The following is a 15,573-nucleotide window of genomic DNA, read 5'->3' on the forward strand; positions in this document are numbered from 1 at the left end:
GTTTACAGCGAGGGAGGAATGCGATAAACTTGGATCTTTTTCAACCTAAATGACTCTGTTTCACTAACTTTATTTTATATAATTATTTGGTTATTTTTGTGTCCTTTATGGTTGTGCGCTCCGGTTCTGCACATATCTCGTCTGAGCCGCAGGAGAGTGGTTACCGTATTTATGACACCGTTGTGTAAATTATATGTTTTCCAGGGCGCTGCGTGAATATCCAAGATGAAAACAGCCATCGATGGGTTAATCGCAGCCTTTCGCTTCTTATTTGCAATGTTGTAAAGAGATGTCGTGATGCGGTGACCGAGGGGTTTATTCACCAAGTGGAGAGTTTTCCGGAGGGTTGTGGTTTTTCTCCCATGTGATGGGCGGAGCTGGTTCTGTATAACGGACACCCCGGGACCCTCCCTCTGCGGGTAGCCTAATGAGGTCAATGGGTGGGGCTGGTAATGTGGGTGGGAGTCGGGGAGCTGCAGCTTCTGCGTAAGGTGTTATATTTTTAAGCATATTAAAGAATGTATATTATATTCCTTTATTACTAGGGCTGGGCTGGCGATGACCGGGCGCTCTGGCACTTTAAGGCCGACGGCTGACATGATGTAAGCGGGGCTGACGGCTGGGTATGCGCGGCCGCACAGAACATCACGCCAGCATTTGCTCGGCACGGCGGCCTGCGGCTGTAACCAGACCCTTTAACGGGTAACGTATTACTTTCAGCAGAATCATGTGAAAAACCTCGTGTTGGGTAAAAAAAAAAAAATCTTATTGCGCAAGAGGTTGTTTTGATGAGTTGTTTGCACATAAAATCACATTTAATGGGATATTAAGGGGTTAATACCAGAACAACAGTGGAAAATCTAGGGACTGCACCCCGAGCCCCGGGGCGGTTGGCAGATGCCCTGCCTTTACCTCGTCATTAGTAGGGGTGGGGTTACAGTCCCAAGCACTCCGCACGTGACTCGGGGGTAAACACTCACTTGGCGGAACTACAGCTCCCGGGATGCCCCGCGCGGGGAGCGGGCGAGGTCTCCGATTGGTTGCCCTCCTGACGGCCGCGCTGATCTGACAGTCCGGAGCTGAGGGCAGTGCGAGCTGCGTGTGGCCCCGAACATGGCGGTACGCGGAGCCCTGCTGAGGAGGCTGCTGCAGGGGAGGCCCTCCCGGGGAACATTCAGCAGGAGCTGCGTCTCCGGGGCCCCGGCCGTGCAGGTAAAGGGCCACTAACTCCTCATACCCCGGGGCTGCCCCTTTGACCCACTAACTGAGACCCCCCCTCTTGCCCCCCCCCCCCATACCCCAGGATAGTGTCCCTGTGGAGGGTGTTCTAGCTGTCGGATCCCCGGTAACCGGTCCCGCCGGATTGCTGGCGTGTGCGCCGTATACCTTCACGGTGTGAATACCGCCTTCACCGGCAATTTGACTCTGAGGTGTCCAGATCATCAAAATAACGCTGGACCTTTAATTATATTATTTCTTATTAAAATATTACTATTTATGTTATTATCATCATTATTATTATTACGCAATAAATTATGTTGTTAATCAATTAATTTTTGAAACCCAGACCCCGCCGGCAGATCGGCCCCCATCCGGCCCCTGTCTACTCGCCCGTTCCTCCTGCTGTAACGACTCGAACCTTAATCAGTCGTTGGTCTCGTCTTAGATTCAGGAGCCGTATGTCTATCCCATGCATGTTTAATCCCCTCACTGTATTACCCTCTACCACTTCTGCCGGGAGGCTGCTCCACTTATCTACCACCCAGGCCCCATGAGGATGGCCAGAGGCTCCGTGTAGTTCCTGTTCTGTAACCCACGGTGCGCAGAATGAAGAGGCTTTTAGAGTGTGAGATAAAACGCGTCGTTCGGGGAGGCGGCGCGTCCCAAATAGCAGGAATAAAATGAAAATACATTTTTTTTAACGTCTGTTTGATGGAAATATTGGAATTTACTTTTTTTTTGTTAAAATGATATTCAGATCAGTTTATTGACTAAAAGGACTCCTTTAGCTGCTGAAAGCGCGGCCGTTAACCCCGACACGCCTGACTGCAGCGCTTTCTCTCCCGCGGGTCGGAGTATCAGCCGCAGAGACCCAACGCTGTAACCTTCGGTGCAGAACCAGCAGCTTTCCTTTACTGAGAGGGCGGTAGATAAGTGGAACAGCTTCCCAGCAGAAGTGGCAGAGGCTAATAGAGTGGGGAGACATTGAACCGCGCGCAGTGTCCCGTCGCCTGGACCCCGCATAATTGGTTGGGATTACATTTTCACTGCTTAGTGAATCGAGCCCCCGCCTACGGGACGCCGCGTCGATGTTATTGTATCTCCTGGATTGGGGTATACAGCGACTCCCAGCACCCCAAGGCGGCTCACAGATGGCGGCCTCTGGAGTCGAGGGGGGGGGCAGTTTTATGCCTCGAACTGGGACCCAATTTAGTTTTTAATCAGAAGCCACATCGTTCCCTGATACGAGAGCCGAGCTTGTAATTCAGGCTTAATCTGCCTCCAGCGGGGGTGGGGAGGGGTAATTTCTGCATCATTCCACCAAAGCAAAGTACACCGCGTGTTCGTTCTCACGGCTGACGGGGCCCCCGGAGCGGTATTTATCATATATATATATCCGAAATAACCCCGTGTAATAAACGGGGTGTATCGCAGCCCCCCTTACTGCCGGTTCTCAGGATCTGCAGGATTATTCCTCCCCATTGAGTTATTCCTCCCCTGTTGTGAAGTTGCTGATTGTTGATTGGTTCAGGCAGCCTTTATAAAGCTCGGGGAGGAAGAAACTAGAAACTGATCCCATCTCGTGTTTTTGCCACATTTTGCCATCAGTTGTTGCCCCCCCGCTGGGGTAAAATAATCCATTAATCATCTTCGGAATTATTACAGCAATCGGGGAGAAAAAAAGCACGGTCGGCGGGGTAATTGGGGCCCGAAGCCCTGTGAGCTCTGCGCCTGCCAACTGGCCCTAATTTTTTGATGCAGTCCCTAGTTCATAGGTGGGCTTTTAACCCTTTCGTGTAACCGAGTCATGCTTTAGACTCCGCTACGGTTATTATTTTCCTGTCTGCGCAGGTAAAAGCCCAGTAGTTTCCGTGGCATAAAGCGGCCGTTCGCTGTCTGATTATTATATATTTTAGTGTAATTGGAATTATATTTCTATGGCTATTGTTTAAAGAAAAAAAAAATACATTTTTAAAAGGCCGGTGATAATTGTGAAGCGAGAGCATTCCGAGACCTTGTGATGCGCTCGCTGAGGTCATAAGACGCCGTGGCGGAATCCTTCGTCGCGCTGCAGTTTCCAGCGGTCGGGACACGCGGCAGCGGGACGGACGGACGGACGCAGAGAGCGAGAGAGACCTTTGGAGTGGAAGTTTGTTTTTCTGTTACAGAGTAACCAGCGGCGGGTTAAACCTCTCTGTCGGGTCACGGCGCGGCCTGCGGGTTCCAGATAAAGCGGCCAAGCTGGAAAAAACATAAAATGTGCGCCAAAATAGGTTATTTTTCCCCAGATTGTGAAATATATCATTTGTTTTATGGGATTCCAGGCATAAGTCACTCCAGTTTGCACCAGTGCCCCCCCCCCCCCCCCATACCACCAGTACTTGCCGGGTTACCGAGTCAAAGGTCCGTAATCACGGCCATCTTTACATTTTGCTTTAAAACGTGGATCGTTTTATTTCCCGCCGTGTTAAACGATCAAACTCTTGGGTTCAGATGTAAAGTTTTTACTTTACTGAGAGGGTAGTAGATAAGTGGAACAGCCTCCCAGCAGAAGTGGTAGAGGGTAATACAGCGAGGGGATTAAACATGCATGGGATAGACATACGGCTCCTGAATCTAAGACGAGACCAACGACTGATTAAGGTTTGGGTCGTTACAGCAGGAGAAACGGGCGACTAGACGGGGGCCGGATGGGGCCGGCCTGCCGTTGGGTTCTGTGCTCAGAATGTTAAATATTAAGGTATTTTTTATTATTTTGTGAAATTCCCGGATCTCTGCTAGGAAAGGCCGGTAAATGTTCCAATATTTGTCTGGAGGCTTGCGCTCCGTCTCCCCCCCGGTGGCCGCACGCGGTATTACACGAGGGGTACTGCGTCCTACCTGCTAATCTCTGCAGCAAAGGTCCAAGGTCCTCCTTCACCTACACTGTGATTGGTTCGGCGCATGGGGTGCGGTTGGGATGGCTGAGTGTGATATGGTTGTGTGTGGCATAGGGTTTGCTGTGACCCCCGGCAGGGCATCGCATGCATTCACTGTTAAGGGGGCTGCCGGGGACCCCGAACTGTCCCTTCTAATACTAAAATAAAAATAAAACGGCATGTGCTTAGTAGGCGTGGGGAGGGATAACTCCCATTTAACCGAGCTCTGGATATTTAAATCGCTGAGATTTAAATATCCAGAGCTCGGTTAAATGGGAGTGCGGCGAGGCTGCCATCTATTCAGAGAGCCAGATGCGGTGTGTAATACACCCAGAAAACGCTGGATTAGGCTGGGATTTCGGAGGAGATTATTGCACATAATAAAAAATATATCTTTAGGAAATCTCTAGTTGGTCAGAAGGTACGACGCGGTAACTCAGCCGCCAACGCTTAATGATAGAGATAACCTTCCTGTATATGCGTGTATTTTATATATATATATATTTATATATATATATATATATATATATATATATATATATAAATATTACAGCCCCCACCCAAAAGTTTGGGGTCACTTAGAAATGTCCTTGTTTTTGGAAGAAAATCAGATCACCCATTGGGCCAGACCGGACGGCAGAATGTATGTCCCAGAGATTGCCATCCTCGGCCAGCATGAATACTCTAGTGCTTGCCACTGCGCATGCACCTAACTGGCAGTGCACGTGTTAAATTATTCAAATAATAAACGCGTGGCTACGATTGGGTGTTATATACTCCATATTGGGTGTTATATACTCCATATTGGGTGTTATATACTCCATATTATTCGCTTTCGCAGAGATCCGGTAAAGTCTAAATATAACCATTATAGTGACTTTCAGTGAAACATTTAGGGTCACATTCTGGCCTTTAAAATAACAGAAATCCAGCGCAAACGGGGTTAATGTAAATTACTTTAAAAGGTGTACAGAGGCCCTTTATCACTCCCATCACTCCTGTGTTCCAATGGCTCTTTATCACTCCCATCACTCCTGGGTTCCAATGGCCCTTTATCACTCCCATCACTCCTGGGTTCCAATGGCCCTTTATCACTCCCATCACTCCTGGGTTCCAATGGCCCTTTATCACTCCCATCACTCCTGGGTTCCAATGGCCCTTTATCACTCCCATCACTCCTGTGTTATTCCTCCCCATTGAATTATCTCTCCCGTGCTGTTAAGTTGCTGATCACGGTCAGGCAGCCGGGGGGGGGGGGGGATTCAGGACAGGAAATGCTGAAAAGAAAAAAAATATATGCTTTTTTGGACTGCAACACTTCAGGCAGATTGAGGATGGTGGGAGTTGTAGTCCACAAAAAAGCAGAAGACCCATAGATGCCAATATGAGAATGATTTTTTGATCTGTGGTTAGTGTGTAGTCACTTAACCCCTTATGAGCATCCAGAATTATAGTTAAAAAGTTACATTGTAACCCGCAAAAGCACTTCGTTCATCTGACTTATTTGGCTTTTATTGTAAATTTCTCTAAATTACCCCATTAAAAAAAAAAAAAAACGATCTCCGACCAAATTCTTCTCAGGATCTGATAAAAGAAGTTTTTAACTGTTTTTTTTTTTTCATCAAGTTGTAGATTTTTTGCCCCGTAATATGTTTTCAGGCAGCTGCACGTTGCCGCACACGAGCCCCGTGGAGTAGTCGCCAGCGTCGGCCGCTCTAAATAATAATCATTTACATGCAGCCCTGTTTTCATGTAAGTTGCATGTTTGAGTTCACGTGGCACGGACTCCGATGCATTTTCCTGCGTGTGGATCAGCGCAGGCGAGATAAAAGAAAACAGGACTTCCTTCTCACATAGCTCCTCCCCCAGCCGCCTCCACTGAGACAGGAAGTGTACCGCGGTATGCCGCCGCCGCACATGGCGAAAAGCAACCGCAGACGGACTTCCCACCGCCGCACGTTACTATGTTTATAAATAAAGCTTGATCAACTATGGAAGAGCCGGCCGGTGGGGAGGAATAAGCTGAGCTGGGCCCCATGGGCACCAAAGCTTGTTTTAAAATAAATAAATAATAATGGAGGTTATTGATTGCTTTGTCTTCTCAGGGCCTGTCCAGCGCAGAGAGAAAGAGGTTTATCAAGGAGCACCCGGTGCCTTTCTCTGCCTTCCTTACCGACGGCTTTGGTCGGCGGCACAACTACCTCCGGATCTCCCTCACTGAGAAATGCAACCTGAGATGTGAGTGCTAACGGGGGGAAGGGCCGTGCGGAGCCCAGGGGGGCCGTGCAGAGCCGGGGGGGGGGGGTGTACGGGGCCGCGTTGCGATGTCCTGATGTCGTTGTGTCCCCCAGGTCAGTACTGTATGCCGGAAGAAGGAGTCAAACTAACGCCGAAGGCCGAGCTTCTCACCGCCCCGGAGATCCTCGTCCTGGCCAGGCTGTTCGTCCAGGAGGGGGTGGACAAAATCCGGCTAACCGGTGGAGAGCCGCTCATCCGCCCCGACGTGGTGGACATCATAGGTGAGCTGCCGGTATATCTCCCGCGTTTCCGTGGTGACCGGAAGCCCGCTGACCTCTCCTGAGTCCGGTGCCGGTTATTTCAAACATTCTGTTTAATAACTGGTGCCGGACTCGGGGGAGAGAGAGGAGTCCCCGCGGCATCCGCTTCCTGGTAGAGCGGGACAGCGGGTATTCATGAAAACTGTCCAAAAACAGTGAAGTCTTTTAAGAAAAAAATCAGCCGTTTCCAGCTACAATAGTCATTTACAGCATTAACCCCGTCTGCGCTGGATTTCTGATCCATTTCATGTTATTTTAATGGGCAGAATTTGGTTTTCTTACAAAACAAGGAAGTTTCTAAGTGACCCCCAAACCTTTGAACGGTCCTGACGACTCCGAGCAGGGCTGGCCGTAGGCTTTCTAGACCCCTAGGAAAACAATGTCTCCCCCCTCCATCCCTTACACACACATATTGACCAAGGAAGAGCTTTGTGGTGGGTCCCCTGGCCAGCTCGGGACCCCAGGTTTGTTCATATGGTAGGGCTACCCCTCCACGTTTGTATTAAAGCCACTAAAACCTCTGCCGAGCCTCTGAGCCCAGAGTGATTTGTAGTCTGAGGACCGTCCAATGAAACCTTCATAAATATCAGGGTTTAGTGAAGTCTTTTAGATGTAAGAGAGCCCCCCCCCTTTTTACTGAGAGGGTGGTAGATAAACGGAACCGCCTCCCAACAGGGGTGGTAGAGGGTAATACAGTGAGGGGATTAAACATGCATGGGATAGACATACGGCTCCTGAGTCTCAGACGAGACCAGCGACTGATTAAGGTTTCAGTCTTTACAGCAGGAGAAACGGGCGACTAGACGGGGGCCGGATGGGGGCCGAAACGCCGGCCGGTTCTGGGTTATTTTATTCATATCTGGCAAACGCTTTGGTCGTGTTTGCGTGAATGTTTATCGGTGATTTGTCACACCCCCCGTCCCCCCCGCCGCTCTGTAACCGCTTTCTCTCCTCCTGTAGCTGAGCTCCGGAAGCTGGAAGGCCTGAAAACGATCGCGTTAACAACGAACGGAATAAACCTGAGCCGGCTGCTCCCCAGACTGAAAGGCGCCGGCCTCGACGTGCTCAACGTCAGCCTCGACACGCTGGTGCCGGCCAAGTACGAGTTCATCGCGCGCCGGAGAGGTGCGTTCGCTTCAACGGCCCTTAGGGGGGACCTTCCGGCCGCTTACATCATTATTATATTATTATTATTTTATTATTATTTATTTAATGATTTGGAAGGCGGTCGCAATATTTAAAGGGACAGAATGTGTTAAAGCTAGATGAACATCAGTGATCGGCTAGTATGCCTGTGATCTGCTGCCGCTGCCTGATTATAGATGGAGCTCTGAGTGTACACAGGAAGGGTACTTTAGTACACTTCCTGCTAACACTTCCTGGTTCCAGGAATGCATCCAAGAGATAGAAAATGAGACAGAAGAGAACTTTTCTTAGTACAATAAATAAAAGAATGCGTGCAGAAAAACAAACTGATATACGAGATTCTCTTTCGCCGCGTCGTCTTGGTCGTTCTATGTAGTCATGGAGACAGGTGATTGGTAATAATACGCAGGTTGGGGTATGAGTGTCGAGAGATAAGTAATTGTAATGTAAATGATATATATATTTCTGAAATTTTAGAACATTAACCCTTTGAATTACCACTCAAGTCCACCAGGGGGCGCTGAGATTCCACGACTGCTCCATTCCTGCCTCTCAGCAGCCGCTGTCGGAACGTTAAATCCCACCAAATATCACACCCCCCCCCAACTATTTTTATTCTACGCTCAGACGGAGCGGAAAATGATAATTGGTTTATTTAGTTTTTTCGGGGCTCGCCGTTATTCCTCAGACCGATTATATTTGTTCCGCCGGAGCGCTTTGAGGTTTTTTAGGTTAATGCCGAGTGTCGCAGCTTTCGGATCTGCGCTTAAAGCAGCCGCTCGCCGGCAGGGCAGCGACCCCGTGGAGATCAGTGGGAGTGCTTTCTGCGCACGCGGGGTCTTGGACCACCTCCCCTGGGGCATTCACTGAGCCGGCGCTGGAGCTGACCGGCGGTGAGTATATCATCACACGCGTGATTTTCAGCCCAACAAGTAAGTGGGGAGTGGGGAATGGAGTGCGCATGGAGGAGGGGGGGATCTGATATCCCCCGTGTAATAAATATATTATAGATCTCTGTCTGGAGTAAAGGACTGAGATCGGTCGCAGAGCCAGAAAGTTCTCTCCGATCTCCTTTCCCAACCCATGCAAAGGCTGCTTGCAACAAGGGGGCGAGAGGACTTAACGGGGAGGAATAATCCTGCAGACCGTGATATATATATATATATATATATATATATATATATATATATATATATATATATATATATATATATATATATATATATTTCTTCGTGGCTGGCCCTTTAAGAGCATGCGCAGACCCCGCGTGTATCTCATGGAAAGAGTTGTGGGTTCTGAGCTGATGTTATCGCTCCTCCGGGCCCCGTATCGCCCTCTCGCCCCGGGGCCGCCGCTGAACTAATGCTGCAAACCATTAGATAACCCCGGGGCAGATAAACATCTCCACGCCTGGTGCCGCGGTCACAATGCCCCCCCCCCCCCTCGATCGGACGTGCAGTGGGGGGCTGCGGTCACAATGCCCCCCCCTCGGTCGGAGTTGCAGCGGGGGCCCTCCTGGCGTTCCGTTCGAATGTCTCGGAGATGTGTAACAAATCACTGACATTTACCCCGCTCTGGGGCAGAAGCTGCAGCCGGAGGCAGAGATTGGGGGTCAGCGGATAGGACGGGGCGGTCGGATATTAACGGCGTCTGGATGTAAAATAATTGAAAATGTTATGTTTTCGCGAAGTTCGAATAGTTTGCAGACTAATAAATTTGGGCAATCTTGGGAAAGGTCAGGGTTTTTACCCCAGTCTCGGGGTAAATGGGCAGATTCTGGGGTCACGCAGTCTGCAGCCGACTCCTTCATATTCTCTGATTTAATGATATCGGAGCATCCTGATTGGTGCTCTTCTCCCTGCTTTATCACACCTGTAATCCCTGCTTGAACGCAGGTGACCATTCAGAATATCTCTCCCTCCTGACCAGTCATGGTTTCCATAACGACCGTTATCAGAGCCATTCGCCTGCCGCTTCAATAGGATGAATGTGATGGGCTTTAAAGGGCTCGTGTTTGGAATGTCTTGGGGGCCCCCATAGGTCTGACCCCCCCCCACGTCACCTGATCCCGGGTTGGGATTTACCCCCCTGCCCTGGGGGACGTTCCGCTGGTTGTTATGGTGACGGCATCTCTGGTGTGTATATAATATATAATTTATTAGATGCTCTTTTGCCGTTTCCCAGAATTCATCTCACCCGGCATTGTTTTATATATAAATGCTTGTCGCCTGTTTAATAACTGGAGTGGGACTCGGGAGATGTGAGCCCTGCATGCCCACAGGTGATGGGGATTTCATCTAACCGGGTCCTTCCTGTTTATTTTTAGGTTTCCATAAAGTCATGGAAGGAATCAGTAAAGCGATCGAGTTGGGGTATAACCCGGTGAAGGTGAGTCCGCTTACACGTTGAGATTGCGTTATCCAATCACACGGCACCAGGTCGCGCAGAGACACACGATCTTGGGGTGTATTAGTACGTCCTGAGGTCTTCGTCCTGACGCCGGCCGGACTCTTCCCCCCGACAGCATCTTTTTCTCTGGGCGGCAGCTGCCGGTGCTCTGTGCGTGCGCCGGTACTCCTGCACCGTTCCAATGTCTAAACGCATGTTCAGGCGCTTACTTGAGTATCTATTACAGAGACCCGGCCTGGAGGCGTCCTCGAGCTGGGATATCCAAAGTCCGTTCCTCTATAGGCTTTTACTAGTCAGAGAGTCCAACTGGGTGATTAAGACAGAGCCGTTCTGTTGTCCCCCACAGGCAGTATAAGGAGTCGCGGTGTTTAGTAGATCGGGGGTCAGATAACAGAGCGAGAATCATACAAACGGCTGATATGCAGCCGCCGGAAAACATATTACGGGGGGGAAAACTAGAACTGGGGAGAAAACAGGAATATTTTTATAAAATGAGACAAAAAAATAAATTTGTGTTTTTTGTGTTTATGAAACTCGGGGTTTTCCGCAGGTTAACTGCGTGGTGATGCGGGGGCTGAACGAGGACGAGTTGCTGGATTTTGTGGCGCTCACCGAGAAGCTGCCGCTGGAGGTGCGATTCATCGAGTACATGCCCTTCGATGGTAGGATATCCTTACACAGTGAGGGGTGGCTTTTGGCACACGGGGTGTGGGGGGTCTCATTAGATCTGCCCTCCCCCGCACAGAGGTACATATATGGCAGATATCTGGAGGGGGGGGTAAATCCATAATGGGGGGGTCTGCAGAATCCGCCATGAATTTGCAGCTCTGACCACACGTGCATTTAAAGGGTCTCATGTTTAAAGGGCGGATGATGGGCGTGACTTCAGAGTGATGGGCGTGGCTTCGGCGCCCCCTCTGCTTGGGGTTTATTTTCCTTCGTCTTCTGTTTCTTCAAGGCAATAAATGGAACTTTAAGAAGATGGTGAGTTACCAGGAGATGCTGGACTCCATCCGGCAGAGGTGGCCGGACCTGGAGAAGCTCCCAGCCGAGACGTCCAGCACGTCCAAGGTACGGCGCACCGTTTAGTTAATGAGGGAAACGCGCGTGATCAGCGCTGATCGTGTCCTCGGCTCGTCTGCCGCGACTCACAGGGGATCCGGGTCCTTGGTTTGTGTTTCAGGCTTACAAAGTGCCGCGTTCCCAGGGGCAGGTGGGCTTCATCACCTCCATGTCCGAGCACTTCTGCGGGTCCTGCAACAGGCTGCGGATCACAGCGGATGGGAACCTCAAGGTGAGTCCGAGCCGGAGCGTGGAACAGCGGGGGGGGGGTTAACGGCCCTGCCGGTCGCCGGAACAGAATGTGATCCACGGGTTTGCGTTCTATGCGGATTTATTTAACTTCGCCAGATCTACTCGGTGCTTTGCGGCTTGGAGAGTAATAGTGTGGGGGGGGGTGCAATTATATTTTAATCCCATAAAAAGAACCCAGAAACATTCTGAAGATTTTCTGTGGAATCGGCCAATCGCTACCTGCTTTTTTGTCACATGATAATTACATGTTCCCGGCAAAAATGTTGTCAGGCAAAATGTTACATGATTATAGAATTCTTGAATTTAGTTTTATTTTTTAATATTTGATTTTTTGGGTTTCAGGTGTGCCTTTTCGGGAACTCTGAAGTGTCCCTGAGAGACTGGCTGCGCTCCAACGCGAGCGAAGAGGAGCTGGTGCAGATCATCGGGGCCGCCGTTGGACGGAAGAAAAAACAGCATGCGGGTACGGGGTTAATCTACTCTCCAATGGGAAGGCAGCTCTCTGTGTACCATGTGACTTTATCCATGCGATGTGTTAACCGGATACTGACCCGGCGCTCCTATCTCATTCCCAGGTATGTTTAACATCTCCCAGATGAAGAATCGACCGATGATCCTGATTGGTGGGTGACCGAAGCCGTACGTACGTGACGTTATTGGTTTTGTTTCTTTCATATTTTTTTTTATTTTTTTTTTTTGTGTAAATGTGTTCATTCTCCACAATCTTTGTTTTCCTGTTTCTGCCCCGTGCTGTTAACTCTTTAGTGGTAATCCTGTGAGGAGGACGTAACGTATGGAATGACTGATCCCCTGAGTGCCGTAGGGAGTTTGGTTACGTCTTCCGTCACCTAGGGCTCGTTTCCGAGGACGTAATAGTACACCCTGGGTCGGGAAGGGGTTAAGAATAGTTAAGAAAGCCCATTTATAAGTGACGTACTTACCACGGCCGGGGCAATAACCTAGTCTATGTAGAAATTTAAAGGGACCGCCGAGCGCGCCTATGCATTGAAGTAAATGATGGACGGAGTGCCCCTTTAAGCCGCGCTTCTTCCTCCTTCACCTTCTTGTCTTGTGATTCGTCGTCATTCCAGGTCAGGGAGAAAAATGTGTATTTTCTTCCTTTTGTATCTTTATTTTTTTACACTTTTTTGCCATAATTTCGCTGTTATCGCTCATTAAACCCCCTTCTCGTGTTCATTTTATTTTTCAGCACATCCTCTAAGACCCTCCAGAGCCCCTCGGGGTGTCCCGCGAGCCGTTGCTGGTGTTGCCGCCAAGCCCAAGGCCGTATTTAACGCCGACTCGGCTTGCTCGCTCCGGAGTGTTTTTAGTGGAAAACCATACTTTTCGCAGTGTTTTCAAAGCCACAAACTTCTCACCCCGGTGCTTCAGTGGCGTTGTTACTCCGGCGATCTCCGTCCCTCCCCCGTGCCGGCGTGCCTTACCGGCCAGAAGTCTCCGAATAACGAGACGGAAAGCCGTTTTACCGACAAGAACTCTAACGATGTAACTGAAGTGCAGAATTCCGACACGCGCAGAGACTCCGAGCGCCTGACGCACGTCGACGCGGAAGGAAAGGTCACCATGGTCGACGTCGGGATGAAGCCTGAGACGTCTCGGACGGCCGTGGCCACTGCCGTGGTTCGGCTGGGTCCGGAGGTCTTCGAGCTGGTGCGCTCCAACCAATTGAAGAAGGGCGACGTTCTCACCGTGGCGCAGATAGCGGGGATCCAGGGCGCCAAACTCACCAGCCGTCTCATCCCCCTGTGCCACGGCATCTCGCTCACCCACGTGGATGTCTCTCTGACGCTGGAGCGCTCTCGCTTCGCCGCGCTGATCACCGCCACGTGCCGCACGAGCGCCAAGACCGGCGTGGAAATGGAAGCGCTGACGGCCGCGAGCGTGGCGGCTCTGACCGTGTACGACATGTGCAAAGCGGTCACGCATGACATCACCATCGAAGAGGTGAAGCTCCAGAGCAAAACCGGGGGTCAGAGGGGGGACTTCGTGCGCTCCGCCGGCTGAACCCTCCGGAGGATCGGATCGCGCAGGAACCGCGGAATCCAAAGATTTAGGTTTATCTGAGAAAATTCAGATATCGCTTTGTCTTTCTTTATCACAGATGTATTTTGGGGGATTTTTGTACAAAATAGTTTGTAATTCTAGTATATTTGGGGTTTTCCAACGTTTTGTATCCCTTTTTAATACACGTCTTGAAGAAGGTCCTTCTCCGCAGCGGCTGACGTCAGACTAAGGCTTCCCGTCCCACTTTTGGTTACTTACGGTAATCGCTAGGAATTTGCATGCGTTGTGCCACAGAACCAAAGTTAACCCCCAATGGTCATTCAGTCCTAAAGTTTAAAGGTGCTGTTCCACTGAGGGTGCCTCGTTCCCCATCACTAGATAAGTCGTACCTGATGTAAAGAGAATCCCGGGCCCATAACACCAGCGTTAGGAGGTAAATGAACTTAAAAGTGCTGCTTAGCAACCGAACCCTGGCCTGCAGGTTACATTGCTCAAAGATGCTCGTTTCTGTGATGTCAGCAATGGGTGGAGTAAGAAGATCCCGCCCATTGGTTTCTTTGTGGATTTAACAGTTCCTGTAGGAAGTGATTTTCAGGACAAATTACAGAAAAACAGAAATGTCTTAAATTAAGAGATCTGCGCGTTTATCAGCAAACAGTGGAACCGCACCTTTAATACGTTCCGCGAACGTTACTGGCCGTTCCATGGCGGCTCTCAGCCGTTTTCTCTCCGTGACGACGACGACTCGGCCTCAACCAGCAACACCGCGGCAGTTACTACGAAAACGCACAAAACCTGGACTTTTACCTTTTTTTTTTTTTTTGTCTTTAGCTCGTTAAAGCAGAACTTTTTACGCAAATCCCAAACATTACGCGTAGAACGCAGAACCTTCTTATTACTAAAAGGAGAGTAACGTTTTAGATTTTATTATTATTTTTAAGTATTTAGGGGGGATTGGGTCATTTTTTTTAAGGTGATTCATCTCACACTGTGCTGCTCAATTTGTAGGCGGAAACTTATAAAAATGAGATATTTACATGTAAAAAAAATTGATTTATTCCCCTCCTCGGGGCGCGAGGCGTACAACTCCATCAACGGCAGGAGCGCCGCGTTTGCAGGGACGCCCCAACACCTATGGGGGAAAAAAAATGGTAGAGGAGAATTTTTCCCTTTTCTATATATTTTGCATATTGACCTAAATCCACCGTCTTCTGTTTTCCGTGTTTTTAATAAAAAAAATAAAAAATTGTGCGTCGCCGCCTCGGCCGCTAGGATGGCTCCTCCCGCCGCTTTATTTCTTTTATATCAGAAAATCCCGACAAAAAGCTGCTTCCCCTGTAAATTCAGGAAATGTGTTCTATATAAAATTATATATAAAAACTCATTTTATGTATTTTTTTTTTTCTAATATTGTATCAAAAAGGAATTTATTCTAAACTAACCTATATTTGTAAAGAGTGTTTTTAATTTTCTTACAAAAAATCGCTTAATTTCAGAATTATAATGATTGATGCAATAAAAATATTGGGGTTTTCTTGTAATATTACGTTTGGCTGATGCGATGTACGTATGTTGGGGAAAATTATATACATTTTGCTGGCAGGCTGGATGTAACTCTTCGTTTTTAGTAACAGGCGCATTGTTTAAAAAAAACCAAAAAACCGAATGGAACTGAAGCTTCTGCTTGAAAAATTTATTTCCTGGCCAATGGTTTATGGGGAAGAAATTTTAAATTTCCGCAATCTGGGAAATGTGAAAGTGTAAGATTTTTATTATTTTTTTTATTAGAATAACCGTTGGAAATTGGCCGAATGGGTTTAAAATCTTTTAGAAGAAAGGTTTGTGTTTGTGGCAGCCTGTGGCAGAGTCAGCATTATCTGTTCAATTTCTGGTCTTCCAATTCTCTCCCTTCCTTTACAAATGCCTACTGAACCAATCAGCAACAAGGGGAGAGATAACTGAATGGGGAGGAATAAGGCCTT

The 15,573-nt window shown here is 48.9% G+C and overlaps 1 protein-coding gene across 1 annotated transcript; it reads left to right on the forward strand.

Moving 5' to 3' along the window:
- Positions 1 to 1,170: 1,170 nt before the first annotated feature.
- Positions 1,171 to 12,197, forward strand: LOC149281692 (molybdenum cofactor biosynthesis protein 1-like). The gene is made up of 10 exons (XM_089499074.1): positions 1,171 to 1,222; positions 6,237 to 6,377; positions 6,491 to 6,658; positions 7,658 to 7,822; positions 10,170 to 10,231; positions 10,803 to 10,914; positions 11,211 to 11,323; positions 11,436 to 11,546; positions 11,909 to 12,029; positions 12,142 to 12,197. The coding sequence occupies exons 3-10, from the start codon at positions 6,502 to 6,504 to the stop codon at positions 12,195 to 12,197; spliced, it is 897 nt and encodes a 298-aa protein (XP_089355200.1). The 5' UTR covers positions 1,171 to 1,222; positions 6,237 to 6,377; positions 6,491 to 6,501.
- The last annotated feature ends 3,376 nt before the right edge of the window (positions 12,198 to 15,573 follow it).

The sequence above is a fragment of the Sceloporus occidentalis genome, unplaced genomic scaffold (assembly GCF_023333645.1).
Source record: "Sceloporus occidentalis isolate IW3139 unplaced genomic scaffold, rSceOcc1.0.p SCAF_129, whole genome shotgun sequence".
NCBI lineage: Eukaryota > Metazoa > Chordata > Lepidosauria > Squamata > Phrynosomatidae > Sceloporus > Sceloporus occidentalis.